This window comes from Coloeus monedula (assembly GCF_965178545.1).
Source record: "Coloeus monedula genome assembly, chromosome: 5".
Lineage (NCBI taxonomy): Eukaryota > Metazoa > Chordata > Aves > Passeriformes > Corvidae > Coloeus > Coloeus monedula.
Genome location: NC_138785.1, coordinates 47,074,149 through 47,100,736, shown reverse-complemented (window position 1 = coordinate 47,100,736; position 26,588 = coordinate 47,074,149). Strand labels below are relative to the sequence as shown.

At 39.3% G+C, this 26,588-nt stretch overlaps 1 protein-coding gene across 1 annotated transcript; it reads left to right on the top strand.

Moving 5' to 3' along the window:
- Positions 1-784: 784 nt before the first annotated feature.
- CRACD (capping protein inhibiting regulator of actin dynamics) lies at positions 785-23,663 on the top strand (the record flags this gene model as incomplete). The annotated part of the gene is made up of 9 exons (XM_082281669.1): positions 785-919; positions 10,650-10,814; positions 12,054-12,122; positions 13,370-13,552; positions 14,932-15,422; positions 15,543-18,205; positions 19,237-19,427; positions 20,510-20,675; positions 23,503-23,663. Exons 1-9 carry the CDS (start codon positions 800-802, stop codon positions 23,661-23,663), a joined length of 4,209 nt encoding a protein of 1,402 aa, XP_082137795.1. The 5' UTR covers positions 785-799.
- Positions 23,664-26,588: the final 2,925 nt, after the last annotated feature.

Below are 26,588 nucleotides of genomic sequence, written 5' to 3'. Positions count from 1 at the left end.
TCATTAGAATTATTCCTGGTAAATTAAACCTCTTTTTGTTTCATCCCTTTACCTGTGGACTTCAATCAGAGCCATATAACTGGTTCATTCGTGACACACCCTCCTCCTTGGCATCAGTGTTCAGGTTAGCAGCAACACACGGGCATTTCTCGCTCTTTGTGGCTAATCAAGGACACACAGCTTGGTGCAATAAGCTTCTTAGCAGTCTGGGGTTTGATGATAACCTTTTATTGTCAGTGTGATCATGCTCATGGCGATAGGAAGAGCTGAGCAATCAGCTAAAGAAGGTAGTTCTTTAGAAGGGTGTTACTGCACTGCAATACCTCTTTTTGTGTTACAAGCTCCCTTTGCTTGGCACCTGCTGTTTTCTTTGACCAGGAGTGACACTGTGTCCCAAGCAGTGGGACTAAGCACGAATGCACTTCCTTAGATATGCAGTCTGGCAATGTGTACATCATTATCATCCACTCTGTATCCTGAAAGTAACATTTAGATTTGAGACATACAAGCAAAATCAAATGAGCTTCTCAACACGCCTATTAAAAACACACAACTCTAAGTCCTTCCAAGGAGGAAGACTGTGTATAAAGGAAGCTTGAACCTCCATTAAACTTTTGAAAACCAGACGTGTTTGGATACCTCTATTCTGGGAATGTACGAAGCTTTTATGTAGAAGACAAGAGGGAGGGAAAATCCACACAGCAGGACAACTATGATATGAAGAGTCACTCTCACAAATTAATTGCAGTGCTTATTTACTTGTTAACTGGTTTTTTTTAACAGATCCTCCCATTATTCTATGGGCAGTCGAGCTTTTTCCCATGACAGTATTTTCATACCTGATGGGAGAACAGAGAGTGAACAGGCCATTCAAGCAATGTCACAGGAGAACGTTTTAGGAAAAGTCAAAATTCTTCAGGTAAGAAATTATAAGTGGGAAAAATATTTAAAATGTGGTGGAAAATGGTCTCCAGAACATGTTAAATGTGCATAAAGGTGGGTTGCTTTTCCAATATCCTTGGGGCAGTTTCTCAGCCATGTTAAATTCTCTGGCCAAAAGCCATTGTAAGTCATTCAGATAATCTGCAGAAGTTGCAGGTTTTGGTCTTGAAATGTACAGCACTGATGCCGTAAACATATCTGCAGAAACCTCTGCGCCTGTGGAACTCATGTGAATTGGACTCATGGTTTTGGCGTGTCCTGATGTGTACGCCTAAGTCCTACAAATGTGGTAATGAGAGAAAAAATGAAGGCTGTGTTGAGGGCAGGGAATGGCATGCAGAGTGAGACTTCTTTGCAAAGCCAATTTAATTATACATTTATAAGTTTGGGGTTTCTTTCCTCCTTTCTCTCACTGCACTTTCAATGGTTTTTGTGGAAGGTGGATTTTTTTATCTCTCCAAAGCATAAACAACACATTTGGGTATTTGCTTCTAAAGAGCTTTACATGATCTGCTTTCCCTTCTTTTGCAGAACTCTCTCCCATTAGTGCTCGAACTAATTTTTTGCTCTACTCCTTTGGTGACATGATAATTTTTTGCCTTTTCTTTTATACCCCTGTTATACCTCTTTACAACTTCTGTATTCTTAGTGCTTTTTGCCTACCTTCTTGGACTTGTTTGTTCAGCTAAGAGACTAAACATTTTAGAAGCTTCATAGGTAGGGGGTTAGTATGCCCCAGACCCGAAGGTCCTCTCCAGAACACATTCTGTAAACCAAGATAGAACCATCCAGGGGAAGGTTCCTTGGGGAGGGGGGGCTCACTTGAGCCTCTCATTGGGGAACCTTTGATAGATCAGCTAATTAGTAAGACCTATAATGTTAGACCAGATCTTTTGGGGGTGTGCATTGTGGTGTGCATTTTGGTGCATTTGACCTGGATGTAGTGCACCTAAGGATCCTTAAAATAAATATCAAGGAAAAACCCCTTTTTCCCTTCTAACTGTGTTTGACTCTTGATTTTAAGACCAGGAAAAGGCCTCACCTTGTATGTAAGATTCCCAGCTTTATGCCTTTCTAGACCTTGAGAGAGCTGTCCTTCAGAAACACATTGCACTTTAGTGTTCAGGATGCTTTCATGTCCTGTCAGAATGCTCATAAATTTTTAATGCTGTGCAAGTGCTGTTACCCTGAAGATGACTAGTAAAATATCATTGATTTCTTTTACCTCTGAAGTCTACCCATGATCCATCTTTTCTGGTGAGTGAGAGATCATGCACATTAGACAGCTCTGACCTTCAGAATGGAATTGTTCCTGCTTCCTGCCTGGTGTTGTCAGCAGACAGAGCACCCGCACAGTGTTGGCCATGCTGACTGTGGATGAACTCCGAAGCAGAAACCACACTAGGACATCTCCAATTCCTCTGTGCTTGTTTTTCAGCTTAAATTTCCTCAGGTCAGGTAGATTGAGTGCATGCTATTTCCCAGGAAACCATTACATTTAAAATGACTGCTGACTCTGGGTAAAGACAAGAGGTATGTGGGCCTGTCCTGCAGTGTCCTACAAAGCCCACCAACTCCTTCAGGGAGCTGTGCCCTCCCTATCTGTTGGATTTGTGTTCTTGGCTTCCATATACTAGCTTTTCTCTGAATAACTTTTCACTTCCAGAGGTGTGGCTTCTCTCATTTCAAAACTCAGCTTGAAATTCCCAATGGAAATTATTGCCTTTGCTAAACTAAGAAACCTGATAAAAAGTATAGTTAATGCCATATGGTAACAACCATGTTCACTAAGCAAATGCTAAATCAAGAAAATTGGAGCAAAATATCACCCTTGAAAGTCACAGAATAAATAGCCAGTGATACTCTCTTGCTCATATGAACTTTGCATAAGCCTTTTTTTAGTGTGGTTCCTTGCATGATTTTAAGAGACAGTATTGTTTCAGCTGCTTGATGTAAAAAATATGCTTGCCTTTTTATTTAAAATTGAAGGATGGTAGTTCATTTTTGTCATTTTAGTGTAGCTGGAACCCAGCCTGTAACATACCAGATTCCTTTTCCAACTCTGCTAATGATGGTGAAAGCAACTCATTCATTCAGAAAAGAAATGCATAATAGATTGCAAATGACACTTTTAATTATTTACATGTTTACACAGAAGTTATATGTTCATCTAAATGTCCACAGATTTTTTTTTTTTTGTAAACCCATGGAAAGCCTCCCTAGAATAAGCCTAGGGGCCACTTCTTGTATCTTCAAAAATTGCTGCCTACCATATAACTTTTCCAATTTCCCTACCCATGATTTCTGCTACTGTTCCCTGAGTTTTAGGACAAAATCTTGCCAAAATCCCATTGCACATTTTTAGATTGACTTTAGAGTTGAGTTCCATGTCTGATGAGTTATTTAGACTATCACTGCTGTTTGAAAGTTTTATGTACTCCATACCCCATCCTTTTTTTCCTGCTGTAGTATTCTATAAGCCAGTGTTTTCTGTGTGATTGTGCAGTCACAGAAAATGTTGATACTCCGTCTCCTGATACCAAAAGCTTGTATCTACTTTGAAATCCTTCTGCAAGCTAACTCCAACTGGGAACATTTGTATTTTTTAAAGTGCTGGAATAAGAGGAGACAGTCCTCTCTTCTGAAGAGTACTCTACTCCTTGAAGGCAATTCCATGGCCAGCTCCCAGTCCCCAGTCTTTGCTATCCTACCAGCATTACTGTGGTTTTGCCAGGCTTGAATGTCAGGGTGGTAGCACATCACTTCCTGTTTCCTTTTACCTGGCAAGTTACTCTTCAGTAAAGAGTTGTTGCCAGGATTCTGTGCCCTGTGCTGATTCTAAACTTGCTGCATTCCAAATGGAGATCAAAAGCTCTGCAGATTTTAACCCTTTTCAGGATTTTTTTTTTTTTTTTTGAGGTGGTACAGTAAATGTTCCTGGAAAACTTAAATCTGTTTTTGGAAAAGTCCCCATGCTTACAAACCTAAGAGACAGCGTGGTGAAAAGGGTTTTGAAGTCAGAAGAGCAATGCAAGACATTTAATACTGATGGTGCTGGATCTCATTCTGGGGACTACCAGTGTTCCTTCCTTCTTGCCTTGCATTTCTGCTGACTTTGGAGTGTTGATGAACCCACAAAAAATGTTGCGTAATGGTGCAAACTACTGTAGTAGTCTGGGCAGCTGGCCAGCATGTGCACTGGTTCAGCTGCTTATTGTGGGAATTCTCTCCTTCTAATTATGCCTGAAAGGTTAATTAGTTCTTCCTGGAATTGCTCTCATTTGATTTTATTGATTTTCAGATTGGCAGTATTCATCTTATCATGCTTTCTGAAAATGGATTTGGTCGTGTTCAAAGGTTTTACTGTGTGCTAGAAGTCAGGCTGAGAAATTTACCTCTCATAAACCTCCAATAGCCTTTTTGTAACCAGAAGTTATTTTGTGTTCGCTCAAGCCATCTGGTATCGTAAAAGCAGTCTTTTCCCTGTCCTTTGGAACTGCTGAGATTTATCATTACCTAGTTTTTAAGATACAGTGTAGAAAGCCAGCCTGAACCTGTTCCCACCAAGAGGTGGTACACAGGCACTGGTACTCTTAATATTGAATTCTTTTGGTTTCTGGGGTTCTGTTGCTTTGCTTGTCATACAGGGCTGTGAATGAGACACAAGGAATATTTAAAATGTAAATCTAACAGCGTGTCAGAAAAAAACCCAACTCTTGGAGCTTCTTTTTACATCCTTCCCTTTCAGAGGTTAGTGGGTTGGTTTTACTCCTCCCATCGAAGTGTCTTAGAACTACTTCCTGACATTTTGTACCTGTGACTCTTCTTCCTACCTCTGATATTTGCCAGGAATGGTCAGCAAATGAACAGAAGGCAGTTTTTATTTCAGACTTATAAAAACTGCAGCAAGTAAAATGAAAGCTTGTTTAAAACATTAGTTTCCTGAAGGGTCTACACTATTCTCTCCCATTTGCTGTGATGATACCATGGTGTGGAACTGCTACTGCCTTTGTTCTCCACTTCTTGCCTTCACTGAAATTATCTTGGGTCATCTGGCATCCATGCAGTTGCAGCAGTCAGCTGCAAGAAATATTAAAGATTGACTATGACATATGGCTTATGGCCTTTAGGAACTACTGGGTTACATCCTTTTCATTTCATGTGGCCATGCAGTTTAAAACAAACCCTCTGTTCTGTAAAGATATAAAACACCTATTTATTATACAGATATTAATTATGATAAAACATTTTTTGTAAATCCCAACTTCTCTGTCAAATACAAAAGGACCACTTTTAAAATTCACATTTCCCTGATTTTGTAATGCTGAATGACCCTGATCATTTTCTTCTTGCCAGACCTTACGACTGTTCAGTTTTGGATTGCATTTCTTTTAGTCATTAACATACCTTAGCTAATGACCAAGCCAGTGCTTCCCTCACTGTGCATTGCATGTCTGTATTCTACCAGCCACTCCTAATGTATCTTCTGTTTGTTATTGCCCAGATCTCAACAAGGCTACAAAGCCATTTTTCAAACATCGAAGCTATATTTTTTACCCTGATGCTCTGACTTTTTCAGAATTGGGAGTGAATTTTCACTGCATGATTGCCTAGCTTTTTATTTCTTACAATTAATTTCTTTGTTGCCAATATTTCCTAGTGCCACTATGGCCTAATTGTTTTCCTCATATTGGAAAATTCTTTTTGCTGTATAAACTGAGTTTATAATTTTTTTCTTAATCAAAAGTTTCTTCAAGTGTAATGCCACTAACCACATGCTGCTCCAGCAATGGAGAGTGGAATAGTTTCCTCCCTGCATCTTAGATCCAAAATATCTGTGCTAATACTTGTTCTTTTCCTAATTTTCTATATGTTTCTATGTCAATTTTACACCTGGATTATTTTCTAAAGCCTCCAACTATACCAGTACAACTTTTCACATGATGCTTTCCAGTTTATTGTTGCTTTGATTAAAAAAAAAGCTTATGTGGGGTTATTTAATTTGTTTAGTTTGCTGCAGATTTTCCTGTTTGGGTTAAGAAGTGGACTCACTTCCATAGTTCACTGTTAATTAGGTGAACTCTCTTTTGAGCCTAGAAAAGAAATTATAAGAGAGAATATGATAGATGCCTGAAATCATGAGTGGAATTGATAAAATGAATAGGGGATAATTATTCAGTATTTCACAGCATGAGAGCATATGAGCAACAGTTGAAACTAGTAACACTTCCAAACCAAAACAAATATTTCTTTAAGCAAAGTTGGACTGTATAAACGTTCCTCAGATGCCACAAGTCCTTGGAGCATTTACAAGTAACATCTCAGTACAGGCTCACCCTGTTCTTATGTATTCCCAAGGCATTTGATTTTTGGGTCATTCTGAGAGACTGTACAGGACCAAGTGGAACTTCAACAGTGCGACTCTTTTTAGCACAAGTATTAATTAAGTCATTATTTTCCATTCATATATAACTAAAAGACTTAATTTCATTTAAGTTTCATTATATTTAGGCATTGCAAACAGACATGAAGAGTAGATATTTGAATTGAAGGAAAAACATGACCAGCATTTCTTGTAAGCCAGCTGAAATTGTACACTCTGTTTTAATGATTTTTAACTGAACAGAATAAGCAGCTCAGCAGATCTAGTTTTGGATTCACTCCAGGCGTGAAGCCCTAAGAATGGTGTGGTTTCAGGGGCCTGAATCCAACACACATGCAAGTAGGCATGTACACAGAAGAGGAGCCAAATGGGAGCGAGACAGGAGATGTACAGCCTGATCTGGGCTCTTTGCCAATTAATATGGAAAACTTGTTCTGTGGCATTTCCTATGCAAATGCAAAGAATGCTTTGAAAGTCAGTGCTTTTTTTATTTGCTGCAGGTGCTAGACAACATGGAACAATTTTACTTAGAAGCTTTATTCTTTAAGTTATTAATGGGAGGCTGGTGTCAGGTAAATAGTATCACATTTTAGCAAATTATTTTGCATGAAATAGAAGTGGGTCTGTGTCATGGTCCAGTTACCAAGGAAGATTTTAAACATTCGATGAGTGCAAACTTTGAATTTTTTTTCTAAATTCCTACTATTTATTTGCCTGTATTAGATGTGCAGCCCTGCCCCTTACCTCACTATAGCACTGATAGCCACACGGGTTGTGTGTAAATAGAAAAAATATCAGGAATCTTACAGAAACTTAAAAAAAGGATCTTAAAAAAAAAAAAAAAGGGGATGAGGTAAACCTGGCCTGGATCTCATCCTAAAGCTCCCCTGTGAGCGGTGTCTTGGGCCCCTGCTTCATGGTATAGGTATTGTGTGTGGTAGCTGTGCTGTTTTGGTGCTGAGAATGGTTTGCAAGTCCTGTGGAAATGTTTGTCCACTGGCTGCAAACTGAGGGACCGGGAATGCCCACTGGAATTGATAAGGCTGGAAGTGGGAGGTGCAGGCATGAAAAGTTTATTTCCTTCCTTCTGCTTCTAGTCAACAGATTTCAGGACAAGATGGTAGTTTCTGGCTGCTAAATTACAAGTCTTGTACAAACCAAAAGAGACCAAGGTCCTTTGACTGAGCCCAATATGCATCTGCAGAGATTTTTCAAAAGAGTATTTAGACATGACTGTGCAATGGCAGAAGAACAAAATGCCATGCCTGCAACTTCTAATGACTGGCATTGAAAATCATTCTCCTTAGGCGACTATCATCCACATACTGTCAGCACAGGGAATTCTTAACTACAGAGGATTTATAGTTATGTGTTCAGAAATATATGTCTCTGTGAAACTTTTGAGAAATTTAAAGCAGATTCTCCTTTTCAGGGATTATGGCCTCTTCTCAGAGGTCTTGCATCTTAAATTGATGTATCTCTCCATCTTTGGGCTAGACTATCTGAGTGTTCTCTCAAGTAAATTTGAGAGGCTTTATTTTCTTTCATGGATGATGCATTTTTAGAATTTTTATGATTGACCAGGCAGAAAATGTGTCAGTATGAAATTTTTCTGAAAGAGTAATTGCATTGTAGTTACATTATAAGCACATTCTAAAAAAGACCAAGGAGCAGGTTTAGCATTACTCTTTAAAAGCAATAAGAATAAATTTGCTCAGTAGTTACAATGAGCTGTTTGAGATTTTGACATTTGGTCATTTGGTATTTAGTGTCAGTTTTAGAGATTAGAATGCACTGAAAGAAAATGGCCAGTGGAGAACTGCTAGTGGAGCTTTTTGATTTTTAAGCTAAATTTGTTCCAAAAAAGGCCAATAAATAAATAATACAGAGAAGTGCCTTCTGTCCTGGAAGTGAGGGTTACTAGAGTTTATTCCTCAATCTTCAAACTAATTTATGCAAGTCTGAGCAAACAAACTTTAAAGTTTGGAAACAATTAAAAAAAACCCCAAACCAAAACACAGTCACAACTGTGTGCAGTCCATAAATATTGGAGATAGTATATTTCTTGGAAATATCAGGAAAATAACATTTTAAACTTTTAAATACAGAAAGCCACATTTTTACAGCGGAGCCTTCAAGCATGCTTGATGATAATTAAAAAGGCCATTCTTTTTCAAGCACAGACTTTCTCCACAACAGCTCCATCAGCGAACTCCCACCTCGTATTGCACACACACTTACATCAAGAACTTGTCAGAAGATCAAAAGGGTAACACACATCCCTTCCTCCAAAACACACTGCAAGCAATATGTCAGTGTGTGCATGTTCTCACCATGGAACAGATGCACAGATCCTTAGCTTCCTGGGTGGTTGCTCAGTAATGTGGATAGTTCCACTTTTCTGCCCAGGAGAATTATTTGTCTAGGAATACGACTTCAGGAAGAAGAAAGGAGAAATCTCAACTTAGAAAACACATTATCAAATTAAGAATTTTTTCTGAAGTAATTTTCTTCTGGCATCAGAAGGCCTGCAGGAATAGAGAAGAATTAAAGGTCTCACACTACCTCATACAGACCATTTTGCCCGCTCCAGCTTCAATGTACACAATGTGAGATTTCAATTCAGAGAGTTGCACTGGCAACATAAAAGACTGCAAGGACTTGATGAAACCCTTGCCTTTAGATTATGCCAGCAATCCAGGTGGGAATAAAAGTTTGCCATTCAGAACTGCCCGCTATGCCAAAACCCTTTATGATGCGGATTTCACTACTTTCTGCCAAAATTCAAATGGGCATAAATAATTAGCTCTGACCCAATGAGGAGACTGAGAAAAGCTATTCTACTTTGATAACCTGATTATGAGGAGTTTCTGCATGTAATTTTTGTTTTAATGGTCCAATACAGAAATCTGTTAATGTTTTTGGGATAATATGGATAAACTTGATATAGGAGTCTAGGCCACTGGGAAAGATAGCAAGAAATACTAATCTGACCTGAATTTTTTTAGAGGATATCTTTCCTTAACAACTCCTCACCTGTGCCATGTTACTGATTCTATGCTATAGGAAAAAAAAAAAAAATCTTTGTTTTACCTACTATTTACTCCAATCTTCTACAGTTCTCAGCAGCAAACTCATGTCAGGGGACTGTGTAAGTACCTGACATCTTCACTGAATAGAAGCTGCACAGTTGAATTACTTGTTTGTAGTACCACAAGACAAAGATGGGAGATCTCCTTTGGAGAATTTTCTGTCCTTGAAAAACAGCAAAGCGGGAAAATAACTCCACGGTCCCTTCCTTCTGAATTGAGAATGATTCCCTGAAATATTTCAGTAAAAGAGTATATTAATAAATGTTCCTTGCTCCATTTGCTCCTTCTAGAGAATTTCTTCTCTCTTTTCAAAAAATTCACGTTTGAAGTCTGTATGGTATGTGTCTCTGCAGTAGCCAGGGCTGCAATTTTTCTAACTTACCCTGCTAGAGGACACACAGTGTATGCTTCTTATTTTAATCATCTTATGCTTGATGTAATTCAAGAGTACTTCCTTGTAACCCTTGAGAGAAGATTGCTTCAACATGCAAAATAAATGGTGGGAAAGCTTTTTTATCCATTCACCTGCTGCATGTCCCCTGCCTAAACTTCTCTGTGCAACAGCAGTGAGTGGCAGTGCTTGTGAGCGTGAGTTTGTGTATTCTTCCTATGAGATCAAGCATCTAAAAGAGCTGGGTTTCCCCTGCTTTGAGAATTTGCCTAAGGCAGGGTTGCGCCAAACCCTCAACATTTAAAACTTACGATTATGCATTACAATAAGGATACCTTTTAGAAATGCAAATGCATGACATGCAGGTTTTAGGGGCTAGAAAAGAAGAAGATTGCCTTTTGGGGTAGTTTTAGTTTCTCAGTGTACACTTGGCTCATAAGCTTATTCCTTCACAACATGAAGGCTTCATAATTAGCTTTTCTGAACAAAGCTTAACCTAGAACATAGATTAAAAAAGATTGAGTAAATTTTCCCAGTAAATTTTCAAAAGTTGGCAACACTGTCAAGAATTCGAATTGATCATCCAAAATCAGAAATCATGTAGCAAATCCCTCACTTTAGTCATCTTTTGGGGAGAAAGAAGAGGGAGTGCCCACCATGTTGCAACAATGTGAGCCTCAGGGTGGGTTTTTTTTTTTTTGGTCCAGAGTCAGAAGTTTCCCAGAATATTCCTGTGCAGCTTTCAGGCAGAGAAGGGGCACTTGCTGGACTTGGCTTGTTTTGCTCATAATATAAATACCTATTTTGTTTGTTTGTTTGTTTGATTTTTCTTGTTCTTCAGCAACAGTTGGCCAAAAATATAAAATTTGGGCAGCCTCCACAAATGACAATTTCTGCGAGGACAATGGGGGAAGCAAACACTAGTACAGAAGATGATGCATTGCTCAGCAGCCCCATGGAGATGGAGACCCAGCAGGACACAGTGATCTCAGAGTGCAGTAATAAAGTAAGCACTTTAAACTGACATGTCCGTGGCACTAGAGCAGTACTAAAGCAGTAAAGTTCACTGAGGTGTAGCAGATGTTTCCAGTGAGGCGTAGCAGAGCTCAGTGGGCTGTTTTATGTGGGAGGGATCTCTCAGCTTGTACTTCTTGGCCTGGTGGGAAGCATGCTCTTGGCATCCTGAGCCGGGTCACAACAGAATTACCAGTCCAAGCGTTTGCTCTGAACTTCCAGCAATGCAGACATCAATTCCAGTGTTGCTGGAAGATATGAAATTTTTCTGATACAGAAAGTATTTTAAAATATGGACTTCCCAGCAAGGAAAGTTGTTCACAGCATCAAGTACCAAAAATGAAAATAATTTCAAAATTAGAGTGTGCAGCTTGTTTTCTGCTCATCTCATCTGCTGGCCTTGTAACTCCTCTGCACAGGTCTTGGGGGATGGGGTGGCTTCTGTCAAAAATTGGTGGCCAGGACCACATAGAGCTGCTCTACTTTGAACAGGTTTCTTGTTCTGCTTTGTGACTTCTGATTTTCCCGACTGAGTAACTCGGATCAATGGCAAGAGTTCTGGGTTTCATTTAATCTGTATTTGCGAAGCTGAGTTTTTAGCCTTGATAGTAACTATCATGTGGTGTAATGGGGTCGCAACACACATTAGGTTACGAAGTAATACTGTGATAGAATGATTAAAACCAGAGTTTCTGAGTGTGATGAATATTGCTTCAACCTCTGTGCCTTGAAAATTCCTCATTGTGATGGCTTGGAGCGGGACCATAGCTAAAGAGTCCCAGGTCTCCAGGCTTCCATGGCTGTAGGGGGACTGTTAGCTCTGCGAAAAGAGTCATCTAGAGCATGGAATTGAAACTCCTTGCAGCGGAAGTAATGCCTGAACCGGTTAGTATATTTTTTCCTTATTGTGTAAGTCAGGAGAAAATAAAATCATTAAGACCTGATCAAAATCCTACAAAGCTGTGCTCTTTCTTTTGTTTTGGAACCTGATTATCTTGTTAAGGAAGCCTGAATATTTTGCCTTTTGTAGTGCTGTACAGACAGCAGTGATTCAAGGAGCAGTGAAGAGAAACTCAGAGCATGTAGAAACAAGAATGGCTTATCCATCAGTCCTGAAGTAATAGGAAAGAGGGAAAAATCCTACTCTGACATACATGACTTCTCAAGTCCTTTGTATCATATTTATTAGATCCTTTACATTTTAACACTTGCCTGTGGTAATCTTTTCTAGTCCACTGACACTCCAGATTTCTTGAGAAAAATGAATTTTCTTGGAGCAGGACATGAAATGGAAGAAAAGGTAAAAAAACTTTTACACTTGGTTTGTACTGAGTTACACTCTAATTTTAGATATTAGAAGCCTGACAGTTTTTGTTTTCACACATTGCTTGATTGATCATCCAATATTTTGTGAATGCTGTGCAGTTTTGGAAATAGTAAATAAGCAATAACTAAGATTGAGAAATCTTAAGAGCTGATTGCAGGAAACAGCAGGACTCAGTCTCTGCCAGTCTTGCAGCATTCCTCTATTTGATGTATTAATCACAGAGTCATAATTTTCATAAGCACTTCTACTACTTTGTTATGTCTGCATGTAATCCAATAAGCATATGCAAAGTGTTCCTTCAGCTTTTAAGTAATTGGTTCCCTGATTAGCATATGTTTAACCTCAGAAGATTACAGAGCTGTCTTGAAAACAATGTATGTGATTTTCTTTCCTTACAGAAGATGTTTTCTCCTTTTTTTTTTTTTCCTGTCTTCTTTTTTCATTCGTATTATGCCAAATGCAAGTCTTGGGAGGATAGCCTTATTCTTACATGCCTAGACATACAGTTCCACTATTGATTCACAAAAGGAGTCTCACTGAATCACTTTGCTTATATTTGCACTTTCTGAACCCAAGCATTTGAAGGGCACGAGAAATAAAGTGCCCATCAAAGCCAATGTTGTCTTACTTCAGTGTTTTGCTGTTTGGCGCTGTCTTGGACAACTCCACATGACTCTGGAGGGAAGGCTGTCCACAGGCACTGTGCCAGTCTGAGATCCAGTGCTGCAGTCATCTCCCATGCAGATAGTACAGCTCTGTAGCTGTTCTATTACGATGCTTAGATAAGTCAATCTGATTTGCTTCTGCCTAAAGTGTATAATCTAAATTATTTAAAGATGTAGATCCTTTTTCACATTAAACAAACTTTAAAATGTCTCAGTTGCTTAAAACCCTGCCTGTGTCTTTCCCATTCCCAACAAGTTCAGAGTGGAGCTAAAACGTGAAAAAATTTCAATAGAATGGTTTAAGTAATTTTTACGTGAAAACTATAAAAATGTGTAGTACAGAAAATGGGAAAATATTAGTGCTGTGACTTTCATGTCCAAAATTTGTGATTTGTATACTGGAAAGCCAGGGTTTCAAATCTTTTCTGCTAATAACTCCTTTGAATTCAAAACTGCAAAGACGTGTGTGTGTGTGTGCGCGCATAATTTATTTATTTATTTATTTAATGGAACAAATAGTTTAAGAATGGTTTCTTGTGTTTATGATACAAACAGGTCACTCCAGTCAAATCATCTCGGCCAAAAAGACAGTTTTCCTATTCTGGCACAATTGAAACAATCAATTTGGATTCAGTTCCCCAGGCTGTTGCTCGTCTAGACAACAGTGCAGCTAAGCACAAACTGTCAGTGAAGCCAAAAAAGCAGAGGATGTCAAGACAGCACAAGAGATTGACAAAGGTATTAAATCACTGGCCAAACAGCAAGAGGAGGGCGATTACTTTTGAAACTGGGTACAAAATAACCATAACTGAGTGTACCAGGATCTATAGACAGAGGACTTAAGATGTGATTAACACTGTAATTTATCTGAAACCCTAGCTGGAGAGAAGATGCAAAGAAGTATTAATATTGCCAATTGAGACAAATACTACTTAAAACTAAAGTACTTCCACTGGGATTTTACATTGGGAGAGCTTTCTGATTCTAGTTTTTCTAGTAAAAACTTTAGGTCATAAAGGCCTGAAGATATGTGCTTCTGCTCTGATATAGGCAATCAGATGGTGCAAAATTAGGTTGGGAAAAAATCAGATTCTCTAAATTGGGCAGGGATAATATCTTTGCCTTATAAGAAGGAATAAGACTTAAGTAATGTAGCTCTTGCAGCTATAGAGAAAAACATAAAGTTCTATCTTTGTACACTTACTGCACATCTGTTTTGGTTTTTATCCTGACATCTTATTAGTTCTTGTAAATGGGACAAGACCATTCAGCTACATAGGGCTCAGGAGAGGCCACTGCCCTTTCTTCTGCACCACTGTACTTGCATTTATCACTCTTGCAATGAAGAAATTAAATTTAAACTTCTTGTTTATACAGAATGGTTGACTGGAGCCATATGATGGCTCAACAAATGATAGCTAGACAGGACAATAGCTGAGCTGTTTTCCCCAAGGGAAGCATTCTTCAGGTACAGAACAGAGCAGTATTCCTGGGAAGCTCTGGGTTTGCTGTCCATGCATGTTCCCACGGCTCCTACAATAGCACTGGAGTCTCAGCACAGATAATGATGAATATATCCTGGCTCAGGATTTGTGAAAAGAAAACAAAGTGTGTTTCCCTGAGCAGTCTTCTTTCCTGGCTAGCATTGCAGAGCTTTTTTCTGCAGGCAACAGCTCTGTCTCTGCAAGTAACAGTTAGATTTGCCATGAAAGAGCTAGCAAAACAATGCCCCTAAGCAGGTGTTAATTATTTCAGGCTTAAAGGACGGAGTTCTAAGTAGTAGGAGAAGAATGGGCATATGAAACTTATGCTCTGTTCCTTGGGCTTCTGCAAATTTGAAATGTCAGGTCTCAATGTACACCAAAGGGTGATTCAATATTTGGCATTATAATACTATCACTCTTGGGATGTTTTCTTTCTTTTAAAGGCTATCATCCGAATAGATGAGAGACATGGGATCTATGATGATGTAATCCATAAACTGGGGTGGGTGTGCTGGCTCATCTAAATCACTGCTTGAAATATTTTTTTTTTGCGCTTGCAACTCTTTGTTCCCTGTAAAGGATAACAAGCCAACAGGCAATATTCAGTAACTCCAAACTTGTCTCCAATTTTAGGGATCACAAAGTTTAACAATAACAGAATTTGAGCCAGAGGACCTAGAAACTCAGCTGTATGAGGACATATACCCAGGTTATATTGGACGCTTCACAGCAGACAAGCTAATCCGGGAGAGAGATGAGCAGAAGCAGCTTCAGCTGGCAGAGGAAAAAAGAATTGAAGATCACTGGGGTATCCTTGAAGCCGAAAGGATAAGACAGATTGTAGAAATGGAAGAACAAAGAGAAATGGAAGAAAAAAGGTGCCAAGAACTTGAGGAGATGCAGAAAGAACACGAAAAAAGACGTCGTGAAGAAGAGAGGAGGCAGTACCTCCTTGAAGGAGAGACATCTTTGAAAATAGAAGAGCAAACATGCCATAAAGAGAAAAGAAGACTCATGAAGGCTGAAAAAAGGCAAGAGCTGGAGGAGCAGAGGTGCCAGGAGCTGGAGAAGCAGAGGCAGAAGGAGTTGGAGGAACAACAAAGACAAGACCTGGAGAAGAGGCAGTGGGAAGGGGAGGAACAACAGAGACGAGAGCTGGAGGTGCAGAAGCTCAAGGAACAGGAGGAGCAACAGAGACAGGAGGTGGAGGAGCAGGAGCTCAAGGAACAGGAGGAGCAACAGAGACGGGAGTTGGAGGTACAAAAGCTCAAGGAACAAGAGGAGCAAAAGAGACGAGAGCTGGATGAGCAGCGGCACCAGCAATGGGAGGAACAGCAGAGACTAAAGCAGGAGGAAGAGAAGCACCAGCAATGGGAGGAACAGCAGAGACTAAAGCAGGAGGAAGAGAAGCACCAGGAATGGGAGGAACAGCAGAGACTAAAGCAGGAAGAGAAGCACCAGGAACAGGAAGAGCAACAGAGACAAGAGCTGGAGGAGCAGAAGCACCAGGAACAGGAAGAGCAGAGATGTCAGGAATTGGAGGAGGAGAAGCATCAGGAATGGGAAGAGCAGAAGCACAAGGATTTGGAGGAGAAACAGAGACAAGAGCTGGAGAAGCAGCAGAGGCTAGCACTGGAACAATTAAGGCAAGATAGGACTGAAAAAGACAGTCAAAAGGAAGAAGAAAGAAACTGGCTGGAGGAGCAAAAAGAACTCAAGAAACAAAATAAGGAAGAAATACAGGGACAAGAGCTAGAAGAGAAAGAGCTTCAAGAAGTTGAAATAAAACTGAAACAGGAGAAAGAACCTGAGAGCCTCAAACAAGAGAAGAAACAGGAGGAACAAAGACAGCATTTGAAGGAGAAAGAAAGGACAGAGAAAGAACAACCCCAGCAAGTGACGGATAAGAAAAAGAAACGGGAAGAGCAGCGGAAACACAAGCTCACAAAACAAATGCACATGGAAAGTTCAGAGTATGTACTACTAGATGAAATGAAGCAGCAAAAGGAACAAAATGGACATGAATGGAACAAGCTGAAAGAGCAGAAGGTAGACACAGAAGGACAAAATCTTCCGCCAAAACGAGAAAACTCCTTGGAACAGCCACATGAAAAAGATCAGTTGTGTTCTGCTGGAGGGGCTGATAGGCATCCAGCAGAGGAGAAGCTCCAAGAAGGATTAAGTTCCCAAAAAGTCAAACAGCCAGAAAAAGGGAATAAAACATCAGAAGAACTGCAAGCCCAGAAACTGAAGAGAGAAGTTGAGGCTCAGGAGCAAAAACGCATAGGGGAAGAACTTCGGTGGCAAGAAGTAGATGAAAGACAGACGGCATCCAGACCCTTCACATTTCAAGTGTCTTCTGGAGATAAACAGATCATATTTCAGAAAGTAAATCTGAGTCCTGTCATGCCCATCAAAGGAGCAGGACTCTCTTCTCCATCTGTCAAAGACTGCAGGGTGCACACTACCAGTAAGGGCTCTCATTCCCTCCCATCATCTGTGTGTGTACCCCACACAGCTATTTTGGTTACTGGAGCACAGCTGTGTGGCACAGCAGTGAACCTGAACCAGATTAAGGACACGGCTTGCAAATCATTACTTGGCTTAACAGAAGAGAGGAAAAATGTGGACATTCCCTCTCCAGAGAAGTCTGAGAGAAAAAAACAGGATCCCAAACCCAGCAGCAGTAAAATGAAACACGCACAAGAGGCACTGAACAACCAGGCTGTACTGGCTGAGTGGGCCTCTATCCGCTCCAGAATCCTAAAGAACGCAGAAAACAACAAATACAATGAGAGAGACCGGGTAAGCGTCTGCAGGCACAGTGATGACTGGACAGCCCGAGGACGCGGTGCTCCCCATGGTAACTTGAGGAAAACCCTCTCTGCAAATGCAAAGTTCTCGATTACACCAGCATGGCAGAAATTTTCAGACGTTTCAAAAACCAGTTCAGATGCTGAGAATGTAAATGTGGCAAAAGGCAATGAAACAGTGGCTGTGGGGAGAACCACTGGCTCATCTGCTGATTCAAAGGAGGACGTGGTCTCCACTTTTAAGGATAACTTATCTGAAAAGCCCAAGGAGAAAATGGAAACCCATAGTGAAGTGACAGACAACACTGAAGGCTGTAAATTTGCAAAAGATCTTCCATCTTTCCTTGTTCCAAGTTTTCCACATTCTATGGGTAAGGAATTACCCCAGCCAGAACTTCCCAATGCCCTGGAAAATCAGCAAAATAACAGCACAAAAAAAGCAGATAAACCACCATCAAATGGAGAAGAAAATGTTTCTCCTTTTGGAATAAAGTTACGAAGGACAAACTATTCTTTACGTTTTCATTATGATCAACAGGCAGAGCAAAAGAAAAAGAAAAGATACAGTGCAGGAGACAGTTTTGATGGTGTGCCTGACCCACTCACCTCAACAGAAGGTGAGAAAGAATCCTCTGTTTTCACTTCACAAGAAAGTACCTCTCCTGGCACGGGGAGAGCAAACATTTCTGGTAATTTAAAAGACTCTTCAGTTACTGTCGTGGAGTTTTCACCACCAGTGGTCCCACCAGCCACCGGCCAGAGTGCTCTCCCTGCTCATGAGAAACCAGCATGCAAGTCACTGGTCCCACAGAAACCTGCCTTAGCTCCAAAGCCCACCAGCCAGACCCCACCATCGTCTCCTCTCTCTAAAATGAACAGATCAAACCTATCTGAAGTGTTGGGGCAAAGGGTGGTTAAAGCTGAATCAGATGGTGGCTGGAGAAAAGAAGACAGAGCAAATGCAGCCCAACCCATACCATCCAATGACTACAAAAATGAAGAGGAAGAAGTCAAAGAAAAGAAGTCATTTTTCCCATCTCTAAGTATTCCATGGAGAGAAAAAAGTGACAAAAAGCCTGAGCCATTGAAGAAAGGTATGTATCTTTCAAAGCAAATTTAGCTATTATCTGCATTTCTGGAGATCCAGAGGAAGACATTTGGTCTTAAGCTATGATTTTTACCTGGCATGTTATTTGTGGAGGACTGCTACTTTGCTTAGGGTTGTCTGAATGAGTGTGAATTCCCATGCCCACAGTTTAATTCAGAAGCCCACAAATTCAGTGTGACCAGTGCAACCTACTTAAGAAAGTTAATTTCAAGGAGGTAACAGAAGTGTGTGTGTGTGTGAGTGTGTGTGTGTGTGTGTGTGTTTTCCTTGGCAGAGATATTACCTCTGCCTCTAGTTAGTCAGGTGATGGATTCTGGTCCATGTATAATGGTGTCATCAGAGCAGAGGGTGTAATTTTAAAAATCTACATTCTGTTGCTTCTCTTTTTAAAGGACTGTCATCTAGCTTAAAAATACTAAGATCTAGGTCCCCTTATCCTGGGCAAATTCTTTAAGCAATACAGCTGGGCACAGCAGTCTGTGCTTCAGAGGCAGTCTTCAGTGATGAAAACATTTAGAGTAGCCATAATGTCTCTTCAGAGGAGGGTTGAAAGCCCCTGTGTCCTGAAATGGTATTCTGTACAAGAGGGAAAATTACCCTTTCAGAGTAAGGACACTCAAAAGACTGAGGCAGGAATTAAGCATTTCATTGGGAAATCCCAATTTTTTTTCATTCTTGAATTTTCCAAACATCAGGACACTTGTAAACCAGTATCTCAGTGGAACTGCTGCCTTTTTTTTTTTCCTTCACCAAAACAAAAACCCAAAACCAAACCAAACCAAAAAACAGAACAAAAAAAAGAGATACATTTGGACATCTGAGTGTGTTGAATTAGGTCTTATTCCTGAGGCATAAAGTCTGTTTCAGGATTTGTCGTGAAGTCCATAAAGGTCTGTGACTGACATGGCATTCAATGGGCTTAGCTCCAGCATTTTCACAAGGTAGAGAAGTTGTAGGGGTTTTCTCAAGACAAGAGATGTGCATTATTCAATCAATTCTTGTCATGTTTTCTTTCAGAAAAGCCTGTTCTTCAGAGCAGACACTCTTTAGATGGCTCTAAATTGATGGAGAAAGTGGAAACTTCACAACCACTTTGGATTACATTAGCACTGCAAAAGCAAAAGGGATTTCGTGAGCAGCAAGCTACGAGGGAAGAGAGAAGACAAGCCAGAGAGGCAAAGCAAGCTGAAAAACTGGCTAAAGAAAATGTAAGCAATCTTTAGAAACCTGCCCATTAGAAAAACCGACACCATAATTATAACTGTTAGCTAATTTCATTATGTGGGAGTATGTATTTTTTTAATGTTTGGTTTGTAAGATTTCATAAAAGCTAAAATGACAGCAAGTAAAAAGTATTCTGAAAGTCTGGAGTTCCCTCTTGCAAAACTCAGACCTCCAGGAGAAAATACTGTGCGACAGTTTGGCAATTTTAGTGTAAACTCTGATGATATCAGGTGGTAGTTAATGACAGTCATAAGCACAACTACTGTGCAGGTGATGGAACAGAAAAATTGTGTGCAATGTGGTTCTTTCAGAGCTTAAATAAGTGAGATGTTAACCTTTAATGCTTGGGGAATAACAGCTGAAATATGCAGTTATAGGTGAATATTAGTAAGTCTGAAATTATTTTTATTGTAGCATATACTATTTGGGTAAAACACATATGAACAGAAGAAATGAACAATCATGATTGTCATGATCATGTCCACATGCCTAAAGCAGGCACTGAATTCAATCACTTCTTTCCTGTTCTCCAAATAGCTATTTATTCTCCATGGCTTTCTATTAGTAAGGAAAGCACTTGTACTTACAACAGCACCAAAGTGATGCTGCACAAACAGGGATGTTGTACATAGATATCACAGACGGTAAAAAGGGATATTACGTGGATAACTAAATATATTTTGGTGTTTGTTATGAGACCCAAATTTCTGATGGATATATGCCTAACCGTAGCCATAGACAACTGATGGAAGAAAACAGCAGTGGGTGTGAAGTTGCCCACAGATGCACACTATGTGTCAGTGCTGTATTTAACAGGGAGGGCTGGCTCAAACTCGTCAGTATTTTGACTGAAATGACAACGTGACAAATTTAACTTTGTGGTGGGTTTTTTACAGTCTTTAATAAGTGTTGGGTTTAGAAGTATCAGTGTTGTGATCCCTTGCCAGAAATGAAGGTTAAGGAAAGGACAGGTGATGAATGAAAGCATCAAAGTGTGTCATCTCTAATTTGTAGCCATTACATGACAGACTGTTTCTCATTTAGCAGTTTCCCTTCTCTGTTCTAGGCTGCTGTAAGTAATCAGTCAGATAATAAAAGTAACAGCAGCAAAACAAGCACACTGCAGAAATCTACAGCTCAAGAAGGAGAGAAGAAAATTGAGACAGCTGTGTCAAGACTAGAAAGAAGGGAGCATCTAAAAAAGTCGAACACGCTTCCAACATCTGTGACAGGTACGGTTGAGAGATTCAGATTCACTCTAGGAATAATGCACTTCAGAAATGGTATTGCATGTTTTTGAGAAAGTGAATGAGAGTTTTTTTCCCCCCTCATATACTACTGCTAGAATTACAAATGCATTGCACAGAATAACACAACTTATTCCCATCTCATGTGCTGCCCCTTATGATGGAAATACCTAATTTTAACAGATTTTTACCAGCCTCCCTAGGTTATTAAGGTTGCACTGCTGCAATTCCTTAGAATTGCCCCAGTTCAAGTTAGCAAAATTGGGCTGTCTCCCCAAGCCATATCCACAGTATTTTTGGAACATGACTAATGCACATTAGAGGGATCTGATTTACTGGAAATTGCAATTGCAGTACTGTTTTGCCTTTAGGTTGGGGGTTAGCACAGAGGGGGAATGATATTTAACTTCTACAAAGTGCATTCGTGCAGGAAATGAAACATGTTGTGTCGCACCTCCCAGTTTGTCAAGGAGAAATATTCACCCCCCAATATTGGAAATAAGCATTCTCATTTGAAAAATGTTTAAAAGATAATCACTTCAGTTGACGGTAGTCTGTTACTTTGAATTTAGGACTTCTCCCTCCCAGTCAAATATTTGGTATGGGAGGTTGGAACCAGAACCTACTGCTTTATCTGTCACTTCAGTTAAGCCGAAACTATTCCATATTCAAAAGGCAGGCAAATTAAAATAAATACTTCCCCAAAGGGCATAACATTTGGGGTGGTATAAGGTGATTGTTGAAATACAGACTTGCCTGTATTTCTCTAGCTAACAGTAGTCATTGGGAAAAGGTTTTTGAGTGGATAGGTGTTGAAGAAACCTTTTAAAAAGTTGCACAAGTAAATAGCATTTCTGAAAGTAAATACAAGTATCAGCTGCATCTGTTCAGTACCACTCTACGCCAAGGACTATGAAATGCAACTATTGAAAGCAATGAGGTGACTCAACTGATTTGTTAAAGGCTAGACCAGTGCTACTCCTGCATTACAGACTGTCTGAAGCTGAACTTCCCCCTCCCACCCCCAACCATGCCTATATTCAGTTGCCTCAACAGCTGGATCTTCACACTGCAGCTGCACACCAGAGCAGACATCCCTGAGAACTTCACTTGGAACACCTTGGGTTGGACTAGATGACCTTTAAAGATCCTTTCCAACCCAAACCATTCTAAGATCTTACATAAATTGCCCAAAACTTTCATGCTTTACAGCATGCCTGTCAAACTCTAAAGGGGCTCTATGGCAACCCTACCCCCAAAGACTCAGCACAGTGTTGTTATGCTGTACATGGTAAATTCTAGCAGAAATCAAACCTCATCACAATGGATGATGCCAAATTAGATCAAAGGGCCAAAACCCAGTTATCCAAAGTCATTCTGTCTGCACTAGAGTGACAGTTCAGGAAGAAATTGAGGAGGAATTACCAAATTCGAATTACCTAAAGTGAAAGCATAGAACTCTATTGGCCCTTACAAAATAGTGACTGGATTCCCCTTTGATTACTGACTACATTTGGAGCCAGGCAGCCATTAGCAGCTACACATATATACAGGTATTTGTGGGTAATAAGACTGATTTGGGCTTCCCACAGTTAGAAGAGCGTTTAAGACAAGACCAGCCTAGGACATGTTTAAAATGGCAGTCTGCTGAGTCCTCCTCTAAGGACATTAAAAAACACCAAACTTGCACTTGCATCTTGTGCAACAGGAACTGATAAGAGTGTGTGACCTTTAAAACAGCATAAATTACCACAGCATTTGAAATAATTAGCTTTTCAAAGTGTCCATCTACAGAAATTGCTGCTGCTACTGTTCATTTACTTACAGATAAAAATATATGATTAAAGATGCACTAAAAAGAAAAATAGAACAGTTCTTGGCATCCATGCAATTTTAAAGCTTTTACACACATTCAAAACCTGAAAATGAAATGCAACTAAAAGTAATTGGGAATCTGAACATTTAACAAGAAAAGAATTTTGGCTCCTAAAATAGAAAACATGCCAGTGGGGGGGGGCAGGGGGGGGGGAATGAGTGAGGAGTTGTTTTGTAACTAAGATTTTTAGAGTTACTCCATATGTTTCAGACAGGACTCATTTCTACTCAGGTTGCCTTCAAGGGCATTCACTGTCTCAGAATTTATTTTCCCATTTGACTTCTACAATACTTCCATAGTTCTGCTTTGTGAAGTTGCTTCTTAGAAATCATTTGTTTATTAACCACATTTTCTTATGGAGACTGCTGTTTGTCTTCAAGATACTACTTTGAAGAAAATGTGGCAAACAGCTAGTGAGGAAAGCAGGTTTCTTTCTTTTCAAGGACAGTCTCTTGGGCAGGGTTAACTGAGGCAGGAAGCTATAGGACCACCTTCTTCTCTGAAGAGGGAATCTAAATACTAGTGAATACATTTGGTTTACATGTGTGCAGCAGCTGCATTAGCAAAGAGAAAAAAAACCCCTAGCTTTATTTCCCATTGTTTTCTATGGGGCAGATGTAATTAAAATAGTTTATTTAAAGAGAAAGACTGGCAAACTGGAAATGTTTTCTCTGGCTCTCACGGAGACTGAAAATATCGTCCCTATTTTTGTGAGTTAGATCACGTGGAGTCACCTCTGAAAAAGGAAACTCAGCTCCTCCTAATTTGATTGTTTTGCAAATACAGTAAGATTTAACTGAAAGTGTTGGCAATAAATATCTAGTGTTAGATCAGAATATCTTCATATAAAAGTGAAATCTCTAGAGTCCTGCAACAAAGCACAGGATTCAACTAATGTTGGGGTTTTTTTTCCCTCTCCCTATCCCATAAAAAAAGTGGAAATTTCAGATTCTGTTCCATCAACCCCAGTGACAAAGGAGGTGGCCAAGAGATTCTCTACGCCTGATGCTAACCCAGTGTCAACAGAACCAGCCTGGCTCGCGTTAGCCAAGAGGAAAGCAAAAGCCTGGAGTGACTGTCCACAGATCATAAAGTAAACTGTAAAGTTATATCTCCATTGCTGACTATAAATTGCTTTATTTATTCTGCTTTTTACACATGACAAAACTGAAAATGCATGTATAGGAAGGACTGAAAACGGAACTGATTACCATTTTGCTCTAGCTCACTGTAAAGTCTACTCAAGTCATATATTCCATTGCTTTGACAAATAGCTAAAGGAGGTCATGGCAAACATCTCACAGCCAGACTCTCAAAAACTTAAAGAGTGCTCGGATACTGGATGTAAATTTTAGCAGGTATCATAATAAGGGCCAGAAGAGAATAAGGGTTCAGAAGCTTCTTAAATTCTGTTGGTATTCGGTTCTGGAATTCTAGATCTCTATGTCTGAGATCTCAGAAATTTTTTCAGAACTTCATTGTTGAAATTGAAGCAAGATGCATGTTTCCTTCTCTTAAGTCATAATTTATTTAAACATATTGAACTGTATGAACTGCCAGTTCTGCCTGCTATTTGAAAGCTTTTTCCCTAAGGAAGAGCTTCAGGATACACCATTCCACATGCAAATGATAAGTAGATAGATGGTACCATCCAAATGCTGAGGTAATTTCTTTCATCATAGGATTAATACACTACATCTATATACCCTCACTTCTAGGAAGAAAACAATTAATCCTACTTAAAAAGCCACCATTTTTTAAACAAATATTATTAAGTCAGGGATTCACTGTTTCTTCTAGCCATCTAAGTGCATCACTGTTTGTGCTTGGCCATATTTATGCTGCATAGAGACAGTGACTGTGGATTACAACTTTAAAGCAGTTGACTGGACTTAAACTGGAATTAAACCTGTGTGAATGCAGCTGTAGAATTTGTCTCAGTAAGTTCCCACAGGAGTAGGACTGGCAGAACTGAAGTTAACTGAGAACTGAAAGCTAAGTCAGTGAGAGTTTTAGGGGTTTTAACTCTGCATTCTTCCCGATTTTACTCCACATGCAATTTCAGGTAGTTCAGATAACTTCCTGTACTTTGACCAGTATAGCCAGAACACTTCAGAAAGAAGTTTACTTACCCATCTCAGGTATCTGCTGTGGCAATTGAACACTTTATTACTTCGCATAACTAAAACAGAAATGTCCAACCCCTCCCTTTTACAAAAAAAGGATAAAGTCCATAAACGTAATAAAAAGGTCACTATCCTCTACATTCCACAGAAATCACTGGGTCTGCATTTTAAAATGTCACCCTATTAAATAAATCAACTGAGTTTGTTTTACAAGCAAGACTTTAAAAAAAATTCAAAGTCTCCTTCTTACAACCATAAGGCTTAAAGGAACCTTTAAGCCTACAACATCATAAAGGGAGACATTCTCATGAAAAGAAATTACATCATTCTAGAATGATACAACATATGCTTCATGGAAGTGTTTTAGCCAAACTGCTGTAAGCAGCATGAGAAACAGCATTTTAAACTACACAGGAAACAGAATGAAAGCTGTTGCATACCCTGTTCCCAGAACCAAAAGGAGTTTCAGCAAAAGTCATTGTCAAGTACAGCCTTTCCCATCAAACAGAAAACAGGGGCTCAGTATCATGGTTACAGTAGCACAAACAAAATGGATGTTAGATTGAGTACATGTGCAGCAGCAAGATGGGCTTTCTTGGGTGTCTTAAGCCATTAGTTTTGCTCAGTTTCATATTTAAGACCAGAATCTCTAAAGTAACTTTTTTTACCACAAATATAAGTAATTAATATGTTTTAAGCAGAAATAAGACAATGCTGCTTGGGAAAACCCCCCAACTTAATGCCTTCAATATCTGAAGTTAGAATTGGCCCTGTAATTACTTTCAATCTGCTAGCAGCAGGAATTAGTGCATCTTACAGTCAAATTTACAATTTTTCCAAGTTTGTTTGCCTGAAGTATGGATCTGTAATAACTAAACTGCCTGAAATCCATCTTTACAATTATTTCTTGGGAGGGGGAGCCAGGTAGAAAAACAGAGAAGGTGAAGTAAATCAGGATGAAAGACACTGGTATTTTGAAAAGCATAGCAAAATTAGGTGCTATTGTGCATGACATAAGGATGCAATTTTCCAATTCAATCCATTTATAGCACATAGAATAGAGCTTTCATTAAGGATGGTCCTAAGCTAAAGCTTCAAAGCAGAGTTTTTTTTCAACCATAAAGGTATCTAGTGTAACAATGGAAACTGTATTATGTACAGTACTTGATGGAAACATTTCTAAAGTGTACACGTTCAACAGTGACATTTCATGTTAAATTAACAAAGATTTGCACTAAATACCAATGAAGTGAAGTGTTACTTTGCTTTAGCTTTGTTGCAACCATTTCTGATAAAGTACAGGAAATCTGTAAAAATAAATCTAAAACATTACTACCCAGTTTAAAACAGCAAAAATGTTTTAAGAACTGAATAAACCACTATGTAGTATATTGTCTCAATTTTTTGTAACTTATACAAACACAAAATACCATTTCTTTTGACAAGGTTATATATGATTAACCTATATGTTCATATAGTAATGTATAAAAACTACAAGATGTATAATTGTGGGGTATTTGTTGTGTACTTTTTTAATTTTTTCAAATGTTTTAAAGTGCAATTGTTTATTATACTGTCATTTTAATTCTTATTAAACTATAACCTGGTCAAAATTATCTAATCGTTGATATATGTGTCTCATTTTGCTAAACATGTAGTTCAGGTTTGCCTTACAAATAGAATTTTCACAGTGCTACAAATGTACTATGTACTCCATAGGATTCAAAGCAGATGGTTCATGAGAGAAAGTAAGATAAGAGTTTCTACTATATTTGTTTTACAAGACTCTTAGTCAGGGACTGCTCTCAGTGAAGTGTACTTTTGCCACTGCAAGTACTTGATTTGCATTACTAAGACCCCTGGTACTTACTTCTAAGGTGCTAAAGAACACAAAAC